The sequence below is a fragment of the Chrysemys picta genome, unplaced genomic scaffold, assembly GCF_011386835.1.
Source record: "Chrysemys picta bellii isolate R12L10 unplaced genomic scaffold, ASM1138683v2 scaf306, whole genome shotgun sequence".
Classification (NCBI taxonomy): Eukaryota; Metazoa; Chordata; order Testudines; family Emydidae; genus Chrysemys; species Chrysemys picta.
The window spans coordinates 27,971-46,399 of NW_027053013.1; the positions used below are offsets into that span (position 1 = coordinate 27,971).

General features: G+C 51.2%; 1 protein-coding gene across 1 annotated transcript; it reads right to left on the reverse strand.

Moving 5' to 3' along the window:
• Nucleotides 1–1,247: 1,247 nt before the first annotated feature.
• On the reverse strand, nucleotides 1,248–12,409 carry LOC135978548 (maestro heat-like repeat-containing protein family member 7). Its single transcript, XM_065579449.1, has 5 exons — nucleotides 12,306–12,409; nucleotides 8,434–8,586; nucleotides 7,232–7,392; nucleotides 5,011–5,140; nucleotides 1,248–1,735 (listed from the first exon to the last, which is right to left on the reverse strand). The coding sequence occupies exons 2-5, from the start codon at nucleotides 8,530–8,532 to the stop codon at nucleotides 1,499–1,501; spliced, it is 627 nt and encodes a 208-aa protein (XP_065435521.1). The 5' UTR covers nucleotides 8,533–8,586; nucleotides 12,306–12,409; the 3' UTR covers nucleotides 1,248–1,498.
• Between the last annotated feature and the right edge of the window lie 6,020 nt (nucleotides 12,410–18,429).

Here is an 18,429-nt window from a genome sequence, read left to right on the forward strand (position 1 = left end):
GGGAGGACAACCTAGCGATGGACTATAGAGCCACCTCATTCCTGGTGATGTGCCTCTAACTAACCCATCCAATAGAGAAGGTTAAAGATTGCTCACCACATTCAGAGCTAATGATCCTGCATCTGGGGGAGCTTTTACCATGATCCTCTCTCCTCCATACCCACTCTCAATGCCCCTCTTTGCTTTTCCTTAGTGACTTCGCAGGGAGGAACCTTTCATGGACCTGCAGAAAGGCTGATGCCGACAGGAGACCCAGCTGCCCTTCGGGAGAGTCCAGGCTGATGCTGTTCTACAGAACCTTAGTTTCTTGGATATTCCCATCAGGCTCCTGATTACAACTTTGGAGCAACCAATGATCCCCTAAAGGATCCAACTCAGATTTTACACTGAGCGTGCTGGGACAGGACTGGGGGAGCCTAGTTAGTGCTGCATGGACACCTGGCAATGTGGACATGACCAATAAAGCTCATCGTTTATGTAGCGCAATAATGAGTCTCAAAGGCTTGATTTGAGGAGTTGCTCACTAATCTAGGACACAAGACCGAATTACTCTCATCAGCTAATGAAACTTACTTCTACAAAGAAGGCCATCATGGTCAGCCTGTGTTTCTTATCACCTCTGTTGAGGAGTGGGATCACTAGGTCCAGCAGCATCCTTGTGGTCTCAGGGCAAGCATAGTGCACCATGGCTCTGTGACACAAAGCAGAAATACCTTTGTTAGTAAGGGAAGAAGCACGTTCTGCAACAAGGGGGTGAGGGGTCAGCTTGGGGCCACATGGCAGCCCAGAAGTGAAGAATGTTTCATTCTGGAATTGCCCCCACTAGCAGGATTGACTGCATGGAAAATGCTTGTGTATTACCTGGCCAGCAGGCTCACCCCACGGAGGTGATCTTGGGGGCTTTGTAGGAGGATCCAGCCTTGCTCCTTCTCCATAACAGTCAGCTCGGAACGGCAGCCAACACAGAGAAGCAGCATCTTTATAGCCTCCACTGCAGAGCTAGATTCAAACAACACACCAGCGTGACTGAGTGCCAGGAGCCCCCTCATGGTAGGTCTGTCAGGGAGTGACGGATTCACTTGTGTGTGGAAAGACACACCAATGGTTTAAATAGAGCTTAGGAAGGCACAGGTTCGTGACTGGGGTTCCTAGGCACTATAGTAATACAATTTAGTAATATGAAGAAAGAGAAAAAGTTCTGAGCAAATCCTACAGACAATTGCACATCAGCACTAGGGCATGTCAATGTCACAGAACAGGAGAACTTCAGCCCTTTAGTGTCGGACCCACATTCCTTTGACACACTGGCAAATTGGCTCCCACTAATTTCTCCCCATAGCTGCTGGGATAGTCTTTCTACTTCCTCTGCAGTGCATTGGTCGGTATGTCATTTACCACTGAGAGACACCCTTGCAACCTAAGCCCTGCCTGCTAACTCCCTCAGAATTAGAGAGTTATGGAAAACCTGCAGGGGCCACATGAGAGCTGGAGAAGAGAACTATGACTTCTCTATGACTGTCCATGTAATTAGACCGTTGACTTTCCAGTAGGCGCAGTACCTGGTGTGGAGGCTCTGCCGGCTGCTTTCCCTTCCAGAGACTTTATCCCCTGTTATGCTCTGTCCCAGGCTGAAATGGATTTCGACAAGAAGAGCCATTAGCAGCTGAGGATAGAGGCGGGTTATGGCATCTCTGGACTTGCTCACCGAGATCATCTCATAGAGGGCGCATGTGGCCTGAAGAGGGAACAAGACAGACACAAGCTTACTTGGAAATCCTACTCCCTCCTGCATCAGTTCTCAGGACTTCCTGCTTATGTGCTATGAAACTCCCCTGATTCATGGAGAAACAAACCGAGTTAAACTGCCCTGAGCAGCAGGGCGGGGGAAGCCGGGCACTGGCAGGTTGAAGGCTTTGCCTTGTGGAGTCTGGTGACACTAGGCTGCATTGCCACACAGGGGACCTAGCTTTGATTTCGGATCTCGCAGAGCTTCCTGACCTGCAGGGGCTGCAGACACAGCATGCTTGGGGTGGGGGTAATGCCTCATGGGACTAAGAATGGGAGAGAATAAATTAATGAAGAGAAGAGTGGCTCTTTCATCAGCTTCCTCGGCATCTTTCTTCTCCCTCATTTGGACTTCCACCGTCATTCTTTCATGCTTGCATTGTTTCTTGGCTTCCAAGTGCCTCAGAGGGGCCTTTTCTTCTGCATCTGGGGTATAGGGGGGCTGAGACCCTGCTTTTTGGACAAAGTCCATGAGCAAATCTCTCAGTTCGTGTTCTGCGGCTTTCTTCTTAACAGATAGCCCCCTTTCTTTACATACTTTTTCAAGTTTTTTTGAGTCAAGACTCTCATAGGATTGTGATTCACCCATTGTAACTCATCTTTAACCCTTAAAACTCTCCATATCAAATTTAAACTTTAAATAGTGTTGGGTTATGATCTTTAAGCCCAATTGACCTGTGGCATGTGACTCCTGTGCTGACTACGCCAATTGTCACGCTCTCTGGAGTGGTTCACAACTGTGAGTGCCAATCTTAGATCAGACTGTCATAAAACAGGGCAGGCACCCCAAACTAGTAGTATATTCTATAATTGGATTTCACAAAGCCAGTAAGAATTGTGCATTCCTGGATTACAGTACCAGTTTTACCAAGGACAGTCTTACCACAGACAGTCCCCTTAGACACTCCAGCCTATCTTGTCACCCAGACAAACTGAACTTTGTGATTAAAGGTTATTAAAACCAAAAATCACACCACATCAGGTTACTCCCAACCCCAAAGGGTCAGTCACTTACCCTAGGTCAATTGGTACTCTGGATCTCACACCAAAAACAACACTGGCAGCCAATTCTCTAGTAAACTAACTAAAGATTTATTAGCTAGGAAAAATAAATGAGAGTTATTGAGAGGTTAAAGCAGGTAAAATACATTAACAGGTGAGTCAAAATTTGTAAATCCCAAATGATAGCGGAGATGTAGTAATCTCTTGGTTTCCTAAAAGTCTTTTCAGGAACCCAGATGTTTCTGGGGATCTCCATTTTGCATTTGGCATCTTCTCTGTAAGAGTCCAAACAGTCAGAGATACAGGATCATTCCTTGACATCTATTTTATAGCTTTTCCAGAAACCAATCTGAACAGTGTCTTTACCCAAGTGGGTTTTGATGAGTAGGAAATTCAGACTTAGTCTGTGAATTCCCGTTGTCAAACACAGTAGCCCTTGCTTTGAAGTTAGCAGTCTTCTTCATTTACATTTCCAAGGCTCCAATTGTGTTTGATGGGTAATTTAATTACAGGGATATACACGATGCCAATGTAATGTAATAGCAAACAAGAATCCTTCATTAGTTTTCATACACTTTACACATCAAGTTCATTCTCATCTTTTAACACCAACGCACACTTTTGATCTAGGGTTAACTAATTACAGGGATATACACAATACAATAGCAATCAACAGGTTATAAAGATAAGTGTTTCCTTTAACTTTTCCTTTGAACTAAACAAACACACAGGTGAACTGCCTGATTACACTACAATAGCTTTTGACGTCTTTGATTTCTGTTAGCATCTGAGTGAATTAGCCTGCAACCCTATCCTGAGCTGGCACCAGGGCAGACAGTGTCACAGCGGTTTCTCAGAGCTCCAACATGGATGCGATGAATGGAACCCTCCCCCAAGGGTTTGTCAGGACATTATGGAGTAGCCCCAAAACGGAGGGGATAGTCTGTCCCTGTAAAGGTAGCGGTGCTAGGGGTCAGCCCATCCTTGTCACGTGGCGTGGCCCTGTCAGATTTTGAGATGTCTGATATACGTAAGGAGCTGAGAAATACTGGTAGGGAAGAAGTGGTCCAAGGAATAAGTCGTGCTCAGGAGGAACTCCTGTTATGTTTCTGTAAGGACCTGGAACCAGGAGCCTTGCAAAATGGGAGGGCCAGGACTCCCCTCTCTCCCAGTGAATTGGGATGAGCTTTAGGAAGGGGATCAGCATACATGCTGCCTCCTCCCTCCTAGCAGAGAAAACACCAGCAGGAGAAGGCTGAACCCAGGGGTGCTGGAACACATTGTGTAGTGGGGGTGCTGAGAGCCATTGAACCAAACTGTAAACCCTGTATATGATGGAAACTGCTTCAAGCCAGGGGGTGCTACAGCACCCCCGTTCCCCCAGTTCCAGCACCTATGCCTGAACCCTCTGAGCCTGAGGACTGACTGGGGAAAAAGGGCCACCAGGAGAATCTGGCTAAGGCCCCACAGTTGGCTAACTTACAACCCAGCATAAAGGAGGAGACTGGGGGAGTCCTGCCTGCAGGAGAGGTGGAGGGACTGCCTGAAGTAAATGCCACCTCCAGGAGGAAATCTAGGAGGCAGGGACTCCTATCTTATGGAGGGAAACCAGAAGGACTGTTTGAAACACAGCCCAGCTGCTGCCAGGGAGGCTGGGAACAGCTTTGAGGAAGTTCCTCAGAAGTTGGGTGGGAAGAAGTCACAAGGAGCCACAAATCCAGGGCAGGAAAAGCAGAAGCTGCAGACCCATGGGAGTTGCTAACAAGCAGGAAAAAGGGAGGAGCAGTTCAGGGAAGTGGTGAGGGATTGAAGGAACAGTCCTTAGCAGCCTCTCATGGGGTCCGTGGGCTGGAACCCAGAGCAGAGGTCAGGTCTGGGTTCCCCAGCAAGAGGCAAAGTACCGACCTCAGGACTAAGAGACCAAGAATGATGAGGCTCAGATGGGGGCTGAGGGTCTGGCACAGAGGCCACTACATGTTGGGTTTTCCCATATTGGACTTTTCTGTTAACCCTGGAAGAGGTGACGTGGCCAGAGGGCCAGACCATGGAACCTGCGGAGTGTTGCAGAACCAAGAGGCTGGACAAGGGGACACCAGTGTGGAATAAGCCCTGCAACATCATGTCCTGGCATGAGGAGGCGCGTTGGCGGTGAGTGTGCCGTGTGACAGAGACATAGGATAGATTTTACTGTATGGGGCTATGGATGTTCGAACAGGGACTTACGGCAGCAGACGTGTGAGAGGCTTGGTGCTCAGAGCTGTGGTGACTCTGCAGCTTCACAACCAGGTTCTCCATCACCTGTCCTCCGAGGGCCGGGTCAGCAGATAGGAACTGCCATAGCTCGGCCGCATTGCTAGAAATTCAGAAATACGGCAACATGAGGGACTGGATGGCTTAGGAGAAAAGCTATTAAACCTCTTCACCAATGTAACCTCTTTGTAAGAGAAATCCTCCTGTGGAGCCAACGCCCTGCCCAGCAGTCCAGTCCCCAGAGCTTGTGCAATTCAATGTGGAGCATGAACAAGGACTCCATGGACCTCAGATTGAGAATCACTGGCACAGGATATGGAGCATTTCAGCTCAAGGCTGCCAGTGTGAATCTGGCCTCAATTGGTCACGACCTGTTACTGGCTGATGGCTAATACCGAGAGGCTGATGGCTAATGGCTAATACAGCTTCTCTAGCAGCAGATGTCCTATCTGAAATGAACTAAGGGTCTCGGACCAGTGCCCAGTGCACGCTGTCCACATTACAGAGTCAACCACCACACTTGGCCCTTGTTGGTAGGTTCAGGGATTGAACAGGACATGGAGGGTGAATGAGCCTTTCTTGCCTAGTCGGCAGCCCCTCCAGCTATGAGCTCAGAGTGTTGTTAGGGGCAGTGTGGAGGAAGCTTCATCGTCACTTCCTGGGCTGCAGCTGAGGTCTTCATTGTCCAAGGGTGTCAATGGGGCACCTTTCACCAGCATTAAATTCCCTTTAAAAAAAAAGGGAGCGGGCATGCAGCAGCGTGGCTCAGATCTCCACAGCGCTCAGCCAACAACTGTGTGAGGGAGGGTTTCAGTGGAGTCCTCTGATATGCAGGGCTGGCTCTAGGATTTTTGCCACCCCAAGCAAAACAAATTTTGGCCGCCCCCACTTTTTTTTGTGTGCCCCTCTCCCCCAGCCCTGCCCCAACTCCACCCTTTCCAAACCCCTTCCCCAAATCCCCAGCCCCGCCTCCTCCCCTGGGCGTGCCACATTTCCCCCCCCGCCCCCATTGCGTCCTGGGGGCCCCCGCAACCTCCTGCCCTAGCTCACCTCCGCTCCGCCTGCTCCCCCGGGTGCGCTGCCACTCTGCTTCTCCCCCCTCCCTCTCAGGCGAAGGAGGGGGGAGAAGCGGAGCAGCGGCGCGTTCAGGGGAGCAGGCAGAGCGGAGGTGAGCTACGGTGGGGGGGGGCGCAGGAAGTAAAGGGGGGTAGAGGATCCGCTCCCCGCTCCAGCTCACCTCCGCTCCACCACCGCCGCCTCCCCCGAGCGCCCTGCTGCTCGACTTCTCCTCCCTCCCAGACTTGCTGCGCGAAACAGCTGTTTCGCGCGCAGCAAGCCTGGGAGGGAGGGGGGAGAAGCGGAGCGGTGGCGGTGCGCTCAGGGAAGCAGGTGGAGGTGGAGCGGAGGCAAGCTGGGGCGGTGAGCTGGGGTGGCGGGGGCACTTTTTCCCCATGCCCCGGAGTCAGCACCTATGATGGCCGGTTCCAGAATGCCGCCCCTAGAAATGTGCCGCCCCAAGCACCTGCTTGTTTTGCTGGTGCCTGGAGCCGGCCCTGCTGATATGGATTGTTTTTGGAACTCACCGCTTGGGATCATCCATCATAAAACCACGCTTTGCGTAATCACTGTTGGTCAACTTTTCCTGCCCAAACACAAATGTGCTTCAGACAGCAAACGTTCCACCTAGGCTCACTATCTGTACGTTCCGATGAAGGAGAACGGCGGAATGAGCTCTGCGCTTGCCAGACGGAGTAGCAAAGGGATAGTGAACTCAAGAACACAGATTTAAATCCACCCCCTGCTCCAGGACCCATGAGCACTGACCGTAGGTGTGGGGGACTGTGCTTTTGAGAACCCCTCCCACAGGCAGATCTCTAACAAGTCCCAGGGGCCGGGAGAGGGGGACTGGGAATGAGAGCTCCTGCCTTGCACATGGGGAGACACATTCAGGGAATGGGGGAGAGGAATCTCTGACAGGCGGATTTCGCTCGCTGTGGTTTGTGGCTGAAAAGAGAAGAGCCATCAGGAGGAGAGGGCAGGTAATTTGTCCCATGTAGAGGGGGGAGATTCAGTCCTCAACAGTCAGTGCTTTATACTTTGCCTTAGTAAGACCAAACAATGTGCTCAATGGTGAGGTTCTCATATAGGGCCTCAAAGGATCACGCGAGGCCTGCAGAGTGGAGGCATTTCGTACCTGTCTGTAGGGAAGGAGTAGTCCAGAAGGCATGAGATCACTGTGTCCAGATGCTCCGCCTCGCCAGCCAGCAGGGCCACTAACTTCTTCATCAGGGTCCTGGAGCTGGGCTGCTGGACTGAATCCAACCGGCTGCAAACCCCAGCCACAAGGTCTGCTGCCTGAGAGAGAGGGAACTAGATGAGACGGGACAAGACTCTCATCCCATCCTGCAGCTGGGGCAAGAGGGAACCTCAGCATCCCTGGAGAATCAGAGTTAGCCTCTAGGTTTTGCCTAAAAGTCACAATTTCCTATATTATTGGCAGGGCTCATTTCAGAGCCTTACAAGGTGCATTGTCGCAAAGACCACATATCAATGGCTCAAAGGAGATGAGTCCTATCTAGGCACAATACAGAGGTAACATAAGAATGGCCATACTGGGTCAGACCAATTGTCCATCTAGTCCAGTATCCTGTCTTCTGCTGGTTCCAGATGCTTCAGAAGAAATGAACAGAACAGGGCAATTTATCGAGTGATCCATCCCCTGTCACCCAGTCCCAGTTTCAATCAGAAGGCGTAGGGACACCCTGTGCACGGTGTTGCACCCCTGACCACCTTGGCTAATAGCCATTGATGGACCTGTCCTCCAGGAACTTCTCTAATTCTTTTTTGAACCTGGTTATACTTTTGGCCTTCACGACATCCCCTGGCAATGAGTTACGAGTTGTGTTGTGTGAAGAAATATTTCCTTAGGTTTGTATTAACCCAGGTTTGTGTGTGTGTGTGTGTCTGTGTGTGTGTGTGTGTGTGTGTGTGTGTGTGAAAGGATAAATAAAACTTCCCTATTTACTTTCTCCACACCATTCATGAATTTATAGGTGTGGGCATCCCATGGATTTATACAGAGGCAATATGATATTTTCTGTCTTATTATCTATCCCTTTCCTAATGCTTCCTAACATTCTGGTAGCCTTTTTGACTGCCATTGCACACTGAGTGGATGTTTTCAGAGAATTGTCCATGATGACTCCACCCTTGAGTGGTAACAGCTGATTTAGACCCCCTCCGTTTGTATGTATAGTTGGGATTATGTTTTCCAAGATACAGGAATCAGACTAGAAGATCTGATGGTTCCTTCTGGCCTTAAACTCTCTGAACGTATGACTGTTCCCAGCACTGGGAATTCTAGTTTCCGTCCATCTCAGCAGCAGCGCCCCATACCTTCTCCACCTTAGTCCCACCGCTGTTCACCATGGCAGACAGCAATCCCTCTGCAGTTGGCTGGCAGTTATTGTTGCAGTGATTCGTCAGGCCATCCATAACAGTCAGAATGAAATCTGTCCTCTCTCTTGAGTTGAAATAGACTCCAAAGAGCTGAAGCATACAGGGAAAACTGTAATTTACAAAAGGCCTCGTCCTGATTCCACGGGGGGCTGATAACTACTGGAGCCCAGAGAAAGCCCTGTCTGGGGGTTGCAGGTCCTCTCCAGCTTCTCAGGGGCTCTGTTTTACTCCTTTCTATTACAGGGCCCCAGTGGCTGATGAGGCTTCTGCTGTGAAACCATATCACTCACAGTGAGGCAAGAGGACTAGTTAAACCATTACAGTGGCCAACCTAGGAGTGCTGCCGTGCACGTCAGGATGTGCATTTAGTGGTGTCAGACTCCTACTTCTCAGGCATCCGAGGTGCAAGGGTCACCATTAAAAGATCAGCAGTTGCGGGATCCATGTAGTAATATTAGTAATGACTGTTACAGTACTCGGTCTTTGACTGTGACTGTATGTGATACCCTCCTACAACACATCCCAGCAGAAATACAGCACCCAAGTCCTGATTACGACACCATCACCATACTTCCTGGCTTGCAGCCTGACCCAAAGACCATTGAAATCAATGGAAAGACTTCCATTGGCTTCAATAGGTTTTGGATCAAGCCTATATAGTATAGACCTCATTGTGACAGCTTCTAACAACCCAAAGTACTAGAGCAGTAGGCGTTCAACCTTCCCCATATGGACACTCCCTTTCCTATACTAGGACCCTCCCAGAGTCCCCTTCCAAACTAGCCAAGAGCCTGTCCCATTTGGCAATAAGGAAAGGGCAGGGTGGCTGTGCCCCCCAGGTTGGGAACCCATCTGCTAGAGCAGTGGTTCTCAATCAGGGATATGCATACCCCTGAGGGTACACACAGGGGCGGCAGGTTTGTATATTTTTTGGCATTGCTCAGAATGGGTCCAAGTCCCGCCTCCCCCTACACCTGCCTAAGGCTCTGGGAGGGAGTCTGGGTGCGGGAGGGGGTTTGGGGTGCAGGCTCTGGGAGGAAGTTTGAGCGCAGGCTCTGGGAGGGAGTCTGGGTGTGGGAGGGGGTTTGGGGTGCAGGCTCTGGGAGGAAGTTTGAGTGCAGGCTCTGGGAGGGAGTCTGGGTGCGGGAGGGGATTTGGGGTGCAGGCTCTGGGAGGAAGTTTGAGTGCGGGAGGGGTGCAGGCTCTGAGATGGAGTTTGGGTGCTGGGTGGAGGCTCTGGGTTGAGGCAGGGGGCTGGCGTGCAGGAATGGCTGCGGGCTCTGGGAGGGAGTTTGGGTGCTGGGTGCAGGCTCTTGGTTGAGGCAGGGGACTGGGGTGCAGGAGGGGCTGCGGGCTCTGGGAGGGAGTCTGGGTGTGGGAGGGGGTTTGGGGTGCAGGCTCTGGGAGGAAGTTTGGGTGCGGGCTCTGGGAGGGAGTCTGGGTGCGGGAGGGGGTTTGGGGTGCAGGCTCTGGGAGGAAGTTTGGGTGCAGGAGGGGTGCAGGTTCTGGGAGGGAGTTTGGGTGCTGGGTGCAGGCTCTGGGTTGAGGCAGGGGGCTGGGGTGCAGGAGGGGCTGCGGGCTCTGGGAGGGAGTCTGGGTGTGGGAGGGGGTTTGGGGTGCAGGCTCTGGGAGGAAGTTTGAGTGCGGGCTCTGGGAGGGAGTCTGGGTGCGGGAGGGGGTTTGGGGTGCAGGCTCTGGGAGGGAGTCTGGGTGTGGGAGGGGGTTTGGGGTGCAGGCTCTGGGAGGAAGTTTGAGTGCGGGCTCTGGAGGGAGTCTGGGTGCGGGAGGGGGTTTGGGGTGCAGGCTCTGGGAGGAAGTTTGAGTGTGGGCTCTGCGAGGGAGTCTGGGTGCGGGAGGGGGTTTGGGGTGCAGGCTCTGGGAGGAAGTTTGGGTGCAGGAGGGGTGCAGGCTCTGCGAGGGAGTCTGGGTGCGGGAGGGAGTTTGGGGTGCAGGCTCTGAGTTGGAGTTTGGGTGCTGGGTGCAGGCTCTGGGCTGGGATAGAGGGTTTGGGTGTGGGAGGGGGCGTGCGGCTGGTCCAAGGATGAGGAGTTTGGGGTGCAGCAGGCAGGCTGACCCTGGGCTGGGGCCAGAGAGGAGGACTTCCCCCAGCCCTCTCCCTGCTGGCGGCAGCGAGCTCTGGGGGAGAGGAAGGGGGGGCCTCCTCACCGACCCCCAACACGACACTCATCCAAGCCCCCCCAGGCTGCTGCTCAGGAGGTCCGGCCAGGATAAGCCTCCCCCTCCCCTCCCCCGAGTCGACTCGGAGTCTCCTGCCGGGGGGGCGGGGGGGAGGGCTGCCATGCGCTCCTCCCCTCCTCCCTCCGCAGGCGTAGCAGCCACCTCAGCCTGCCCCCAGCGCCGCTTCCTTGTAGCCGGCTGCGGCAGCAGCTGGCGAGGGAGCACAGTGCGGAGCTGCAGGGGGCAGCCGCCCGCTGCCCAGGGAAGGCAGGGGCGCTTGGGGGAGGCGCGCGGGGGTGGCAGCCGGGGCCGGGAGAGGTGCGTGGGGGCGGCAGGCGGGGCTGGGAGAGAGACCCGGCCCCGAACATTGGTGGAGTTGGGTCCCCTGGGCCCTGAATTTTCTCAAGCCCGGGCACCATGGGCCCATATAACTTGCCGTCCCTGGGGGTACAGGGGGTACATCAACTCATCTAGATATTTGCTTAGTTTTACAACAGGCTACATAAAAAGCACTAGCAAAGTCAGTCCAAACTAACATTTCATACAGACAAAGATTTGTTTATACTATCTACTATATCAGTGTTTCTTAATCTGAGGGTGGCAACCCCCAGGGGGGTCATGGGATGGGTTTAGGGGGGTCACAAGTTTAGGGTCGCCATTGGGGGTGGCAAGCAGGGCCCCCGCAAATCTAAGATACATGCAGAAGCTGAAGTCCAAGCCAAGCCCACTGCCTACGTTTGCCAACTTTGTAATATTTAAAAACCGGACACTCATGCAGGAGTGCTGGACCTCTTCTGCCCCGCCTCTTCCCCCCGAGGCCCTGCCCCCCATTTGGTCCTCTTCTCCCCTTCCACTGTTGCTCACTGCTCTTCCCCTCTTCCCCGCCCAGGTCGGGAGCAATTTGCCTGCTGGGAGCTGCAGCCGCATGATGTGGGTAGGTGGCGGCCCCGGTTGAGTAGGGGCTGGTGCGGGTGATGACCTGGCACCTCCCCACCTCCCTCACCCGCAGTAACTGGACTTTGGGTGTCCGTCAGTAGATCTGACCGGACACTATCAGATCCCCTTTTCAACCGGAATTTCTGGTCGAAAACCGGGCACCCGGCCACCTTACCACCGCCCCGGGCTCAAGCTGAAGCCCGAACCCCGCCCCCTGGGACTGAAATCAGGTACAATAGTCTGGAAAGGTTGAGAACCACTTGCTGCAGAGTAGATCACTCTTTATGAGCACTTGTTGTCTTCACTGTTGTAGCTGTGTTGGTCCCAGGGTATTAGAGACACAAGGTGGGTGAGGTTCTATCTTTTATTGAACCAACTTCTGGTAGTGAGAGAGACCAGCTTTTGAGCTACACAGAGCTCTTCTGTCTCTGTCTGAAGAAGAGCTCTGTATGGCTCAAAAGTTTGTCTCTTTCACCCACAGAAGTTGATCCAATAAAAAAATTGGACCTCACCCATCTTGTTTCTTTCTGAGCATGTCATTTCTAGCCATGAGTAAGGGCAGGAGCTGTAATTCTTGGGTAAGCCATACACAATAGAGATGGGCGATCGAGGGACAGGAAGTAGTTTGGAGCTGTGCGATACCGTATTGTACTGACACCAATGTAGAATGGTCATTAGTGCCAGGATGTGATTACCTCTGCGATCCTGGAGGGGCTGTTGCAAACCACAGTGGGGCTCCAAGCAGCCAGAAATTCCTTGTTCCTCTGGTCAGTCCATTCCACATTCTTTCTGTCCAACTGTGCAACTGAAATACATGTTAATACCACTCTTAACTTTCCATTCTGCTTCCTGGCTTCTGCTCTCATCCCTCTTTACTGGACAAAGCCCTTTGTTTGGCCCTGATCCAGGAAAGCATTTAAGCACATACATTATTCTAAGCAGATGAATAATCCCAGGGACTTCCGTGGGACTACTCGCCTGATGAAAGTTACAGATGTGCGTAAATGTTGTGCTGGATCAGAGCCTTGACCCCCAGAGTAAAGTGACTCTATCAAGTGGTGACTGGAATCTAGCCAAAACACTTCAGTGGCATAGAAGTGGATTAACGCAGTCATGAATCGAGCCCCAGATTTGGATCCAGATTTCCAACAGCCATCAAAGTTCTGGAGCGTTCGGGGTACAGGCATCTCGAACTGAACTAATTGGTCTGATGGCGTTGAATCCCCTATCATCGTGTCCCACTGACCCTTCCCATTCCCACTGACGGAATGAGCTCTACCAGTCTCAGTTTGCGGTAACGTGTGTTGCCTTTCTCTGTATTCCCCCCTCCCCTTTCCTTTCTTTGAAAGTCAGGGCTAGAATTACGGGATGACTATCAGACGCTTGTTTCTAGAGCCACAAAAAAACCAGCACTCTGTTCAAAGGAACAAATACCGAGCCAGATGCTCTACTTCTTCCTCAGGCACTATCCTGAACGGGAGCTTTGCCTGAGGAAAGTCTCTAGCATTTAGCTCCCAGGAGGGGGATTCAGATGCTCATCACTGCTTCTCTTACTCTTTTGGCGCCACGCAATAGAGACGAGGTAATGAACAGCCCCTGCTGCCTTTGAGCTGATCGCCTTGACGGGATCCCCACAGTGGATCCCCAGCACTGCAACCAGGTGTCCGAGCCTGGTGAATGGAGACGCTTCCTAATTGTACAAAAGAGGAGAGGAGGAATCCATTACCACTGCAGGTAAAGCGGGCTGTGTCTCCTAGGCAAGGAGTCTATATCCACACAGTCCCTTTCTATAATGGGGCGTGATCCTCAGCTCTCCCTCTTCAGAAGAGGCTTGGGAGCCAGAAGAAGAATATAGGGCTCGATCCCGCATCACAGACGTCCACTGGAGTTTTGCCACAGATGTCAGTGGGAGCAAGATCAGGATCATAATGATCTGTAACGGCTGAGGTGGGCTGGAATGGAGAGGCCTCTTCCTGCAGCTCCACAAGAGGAAAGTATCCCATGGTACTAGGATGAGGAATGGAGGCAAACAGGGAACCAGCTGGGGATGAAATGTCTTCAGTCTCTAGGATTTTGAAATCTCTTTTCTCTGAAATTCATTAGATCCAACCATAGAAAAACCCGTTCTTCCTGTGCCCCTTGTTAGCTGCCTTTCCTGCATTGGAAAGAGGTGGCCTATTCCTCCAGGGCACTGGATTTATTTTCCAAGTGTATCAGACGCCAACCCATCTCAGTCAGGATGATGGACGAGCAACGAGATCGGTTTTTCCTCCACCTATTAGGGAGCTTTGCACTGTGGGGCCCATCAACATACTTCTAAGCAGGAAGTTTCTCTGGCATGGGAGAGTGCCCTGTAGGTCTAGTTTACAATCAGGTCACTAGAAGTCAAGAGTTACTCACATCCAGTTTGACTTCTGTGGCCACGAAGTTTAGGAGCAATATGCTGCTCCATACAGCCCTCTCCCGCCGGCAAGCTTCCCTCGAATGCATCCAGGAGTCCATGAGCTGCAGGAAAAACAAGAGAGGTTAAAAATAACAGGGGGAAAGGGTGTATACAAGTGATTCCCAAAGGATAATCTTTATTCTGGCTGAATCATCTCACTCTTACAGATACAGGCTGCGTCTGCTTTGTGCAGACTCAAAATACACATGGAATTCTTCTCTTGGAACGAAAGCAAAGTGCATTTCTCTCTGAGGGCCCAGTCACACACCCGCTGAAGTCAATGAAAGTTTTGACATTGATCTCAGGACCGATCCAATGCCCATTGAAGTCAACGGAAAGGTCCCCATTTGATTTCAATGAGCATTGGATCGAGCCTTTAATGGATGCAGAATTGGGTCCTATGTAAGGAAGGGAAGGGCCAATTCTTCTCTGGACAAGCCACACAATCCAGCATTTCATTCAGCAAAATAAGAGCAGCTGGAGGAAAACTTCTATTCTTTCATGATTGCAGACTTTGGGCCAGCCCTCATGCTCTGTAGTTAGCGGCAGTCTTGGTTCCCATTGCACCCATTGGTTCTCACTGTGGGGCAGCTGGAGCTGGGAGTTCTGTGGAGGCCAGGTGCCAGCCCTCACGGGGGACTAGAGTCCTGGCAGCGACCCCTCCAATTGCATCAGGAGTGGCAATGATGGGCAGTAAAGGGAATAACGTCCTCATTTGGAAGGACACTGTGATGTAAGGGCCACCTGGAGACAGGAAAGAAACTGAGGGTAACAATGGAGGAGATTGTCAGACCTCACAGATGGAAATAGAAGACTCCCCCGTGCTACATGAACCTTGTCACATATGCCCTAATAGGAGAACCCTGTGGAGATGGGGCACTCCGTTCTTTCCTTAACTCTCCTTTCCCTCACAAGCTCTTAACAAGATTTTCCTGTTCCTCTTCCCTACCTTACCATCCTCCAACCGGCATCTCCAGATCCTGTTTACCTGCAAGATCCTCTCTAGCTCTGCCGGAACTGGATTTTCTAAAATCAGACTCTGGAGCATCTCGTTGAGGGTCTGCAATGTTTCAATGAAGAGAACCTGAAAGGAGGAGGAACCGTTATGCTCAGCGCCACAGAGCTGTGGATTATACAAATAATTTATCTTATGGGCTTGAGGCAAGAATCACAGGGTGAAATTCTTTGGCCTATATTATACAAGAAATCAGGCTAGATCAGGGGTGGCCAACCTGTGGCTCCGGAGCCATATGCGGCTCTTCAGAAGTTAATATGCGGCTCCTTGTATAGGCACCGACTCCGGGACTGGAGCTACAGGCGCCAACGTTCCAATGTGCCCGGGGGTGCTCATCAGGGGCGTAGCCAGGTGGAGGGAACAGGGGCAGTGGAAAAAAAAAAGGCGCCACCCGCTGCGGTGCTTTTACTGACAGGGTGGCGCTCCGGGTCTTCGGCGGCACCTCGGCGGCGGGACCTTCACTCGCTCTGTGGGTCTTCGGTGGCACCTCGGCGGCGGGACCTTCACTCACTCTGCGGGTCTTCGGTGGCACCTCAGGGGCAGGACTTTCACTCACTCTGCGGGTCTTCGGCGGCACCTCGGCGGCGGGACCTTCACTCGCTCTGCGGGTCTTCGGCGGCACCTCGGCGGCGGGACCTTCACTCGCTCTGCGGGTCTTCGGCGTCATTTCGGCGATGAAGCTTCAGTGCCGCCGAAGACACCCGGAGCTAGTGAAGGTCCCGCCGCCAAAATACCGCTGTGGTCGCCACCCCCCAAATTGTAGCGCCCTAGGCGACCATCTAATGGGTTGCGCCGGCCCTGTGTCTTTGCCCTTTACTCCTCTGGGTCTTAAATACTATTCACTCTAATGATTTGGTTAGAGAGAGCATATGTGAGCATGCGGGATGTGAGGCAAATTAAGTGTTCTAAATTCTATTGACTTTGGTAGTGAATTTGGTCCAGTGTCTGTAATTTCTCTCCCCTCAACTTTAGGGCCATAAATGGCTTTTCAGAATTAAAAAGCACAGGCACTGAAAGCCTTAGTAACTCTGACAGTACGGGTCAGATGTTTAAAGATTTGCCACCATATTTACACCCACAATTTGCAGGTGCAGCTTTGCTCCTACTGGTCTTTTCACCCGTCAAGTTGATCACTTCGATGCCAAAGTACTGGATTTAGGTATGAAATCAGGTATTTCAGGTGCCCACGTGAGCTAAGGTGTAACTGCAAATAATTGCAGGTCACAGGTAGGGACTAAAGTAAAGTTCAGGCTGAAAATGTGGCTGTATCGAGTGCCGCAGGACCCCAACTTTATTCAGCCCCTTCATGCAAGAGGACCTAGCTGTGGGAGGTGCCACACACCAGAAATACCCGGTCAGTGATCAAACAATAGCCAGCCCCATTTCTGGGGCAAGCACTAAGTACGTTTTCCTCATTCCACATGCCTCATTCTAGCTTCACCACCTAGATTGGGATCCCCAGTAGTTCCCTAGTAAATTGAAAACGGATGGATCATTTTCATAATTGGGAATGTGGCAGCTACTTGCTGTATGCATGGGACGAATGATCAGGGCCACGTCACCGGGGCTAAAGTCCCCAACTGATACTCCACAATGGTGTTCCATGAGAAATTTCGCTGACAGTGTAGTCACATATCACCAATATGGGCCCAAAGTAAGTAACAGGAAACCATTCTTCAGTTACCTTTGTGTACTGGCCGCTTATACCCCTGATTACTCCTTGCACCTGCAATGTCACTAGAAGTGGCAGGGAAAACACGCTCTTGAGGAATGTTCTCAGCAGGATCCATCTCTGGTGGGAGCCCATGGCCTTCACCACATGCTTTTTGCTGGTAAAAGGAAGAAGCCTGGATTGGACTTTGAGGTTCTGAAGCGTAACGGAGGCATCAGATGGTGAGGACATGAACTGAGGGTTATGCTCAAGGAGTGTGAGACTAAGAGACATCTGGACTATACAAGAGAACAAGATCATGTGAACAGTAACAATGTAGAAGAGTAAGACACTGGCAAAGATTAACAGAATACAGGAAAAGCACGGGAGGGCAGGGACTGGTGACCTGAATAGTAAATCCGTCTCAGAAACGCTACAGAAGAGAGTGAAGGAAATGACTCAGCTGACATCTCCAGAAAGAAAATCATCTCAAAATGTCTGCAGAGACTCTTGGCTTTGAATCACATGTGGAGTAAAGAGGATTACAAAGCTACTGGGTAAAAAATCATCAGTCAGCCATGCAATAGTCCCCCAGCTCCTCCCCAAAGAGTCCTCAGCATCTAAAGAGAAAAAGGCACGAAGTGAGGGACTGCTATTGGCAACTCTGGTCCCACCGAGCATGGAGTGAGAAGCCAGGTGTGAAGGCTGGGCAGTTAAATGAGAACTCACGTTACCTCAGTTCGATAATGATGGCCATGGCCTGGAGCCGTATGGTGCTGGAGAGAGAGTCCCGGGGTTCTTTCTTAATCATCTCCTGTAAGTCACAAAGGGGCAAACATAGTAAATGAGACACAAGTGCTCCCAGCATCAGTCCTACTCCCTCACACATCCATTGAGGAGGTTATACAAAGCCCTGGCATCACAGCTAACTCTGGAGGCCTCAAAAAAGGCTAAATTAGCCACAGGCTTCTCCGGAGTCTCCAATAAATCCCCAGCTAAAAGAACATCAGATATTCCAAAAGTAATAAGGAGCCTAGCCAAAACCCAGGATCTTCCTTTCTGATGGAAGAGCTCCCAGATCATGAAGCTACTCAGCCAGTGGTGTTGTCCAAAGGGATCTCATCCGTTTCTACCCAGCCACAAATTCACTCCCTCATTTCCTCATCCATCTCTGTTCACTCATCTCCTACTTCCCACCAACTAGCATCCTCTCTCTCTCCATTCACACTAATATTTCCAGTCAATCAGCACTGACCTCAATTTTACACACTGAAATAATTGCTTCAGTGTATACAACAAAGTTCTTTACAACTCTCCAGATTCCATGGACCCTAGCGTGGGTTTAGCAGCTAAGTATTCTCCACAGTTCATCAACCTTTTCCATCCAACAACACGGACCCTGTGTATATTATTTACTCACCACTATGGCTCCTGCAGTGTCTGATGCAAAGTTGAGAATAAAAAAGTCAGGCATGTTATGCCAGTCGATGCTCTTGCTGAGAACAAACAAGAGTCTTAAGAAACTTTTTTTCATAATGAAATCCTAAACCAAAATGAGAAAAAATATATATCAGGGTGAAAGGGATTTAGACAGAGAACATCATCGGGTAGAATATTCTACCTTCATTCAAAACCCCTCCACACGGAACACCTGGTAGATAAATTAACAATGTTGCAGAGCAATGACTAGTCAGGATCAGAAATCGTGGT

Bases quoted from the DNA above. Each gene is read 5' to 3' on its own strand.
- LOC135978548 (XM_065579449.1), bottom strand. From the start codon at position 8,532: ATGGATGGCCTGACGAATCACTGCAACAATAACTGCCAGCCAACTGCA. The intron at 7,393-8,433 runs GTATGGGGCGCT...CCTCTCTCTCAG, and splicing joins GTGGGACTAAGGTGGAGAAG to GCAGCAGACCTTGTGGCTGG. The intron at 1,736-5,010 runs GTAAGTCCCTGT...TTCCCTCTTCAG, and splicing joins CCTCTCACACGTCTGCTGCC to GCCACATGCGCCCTCTATGA.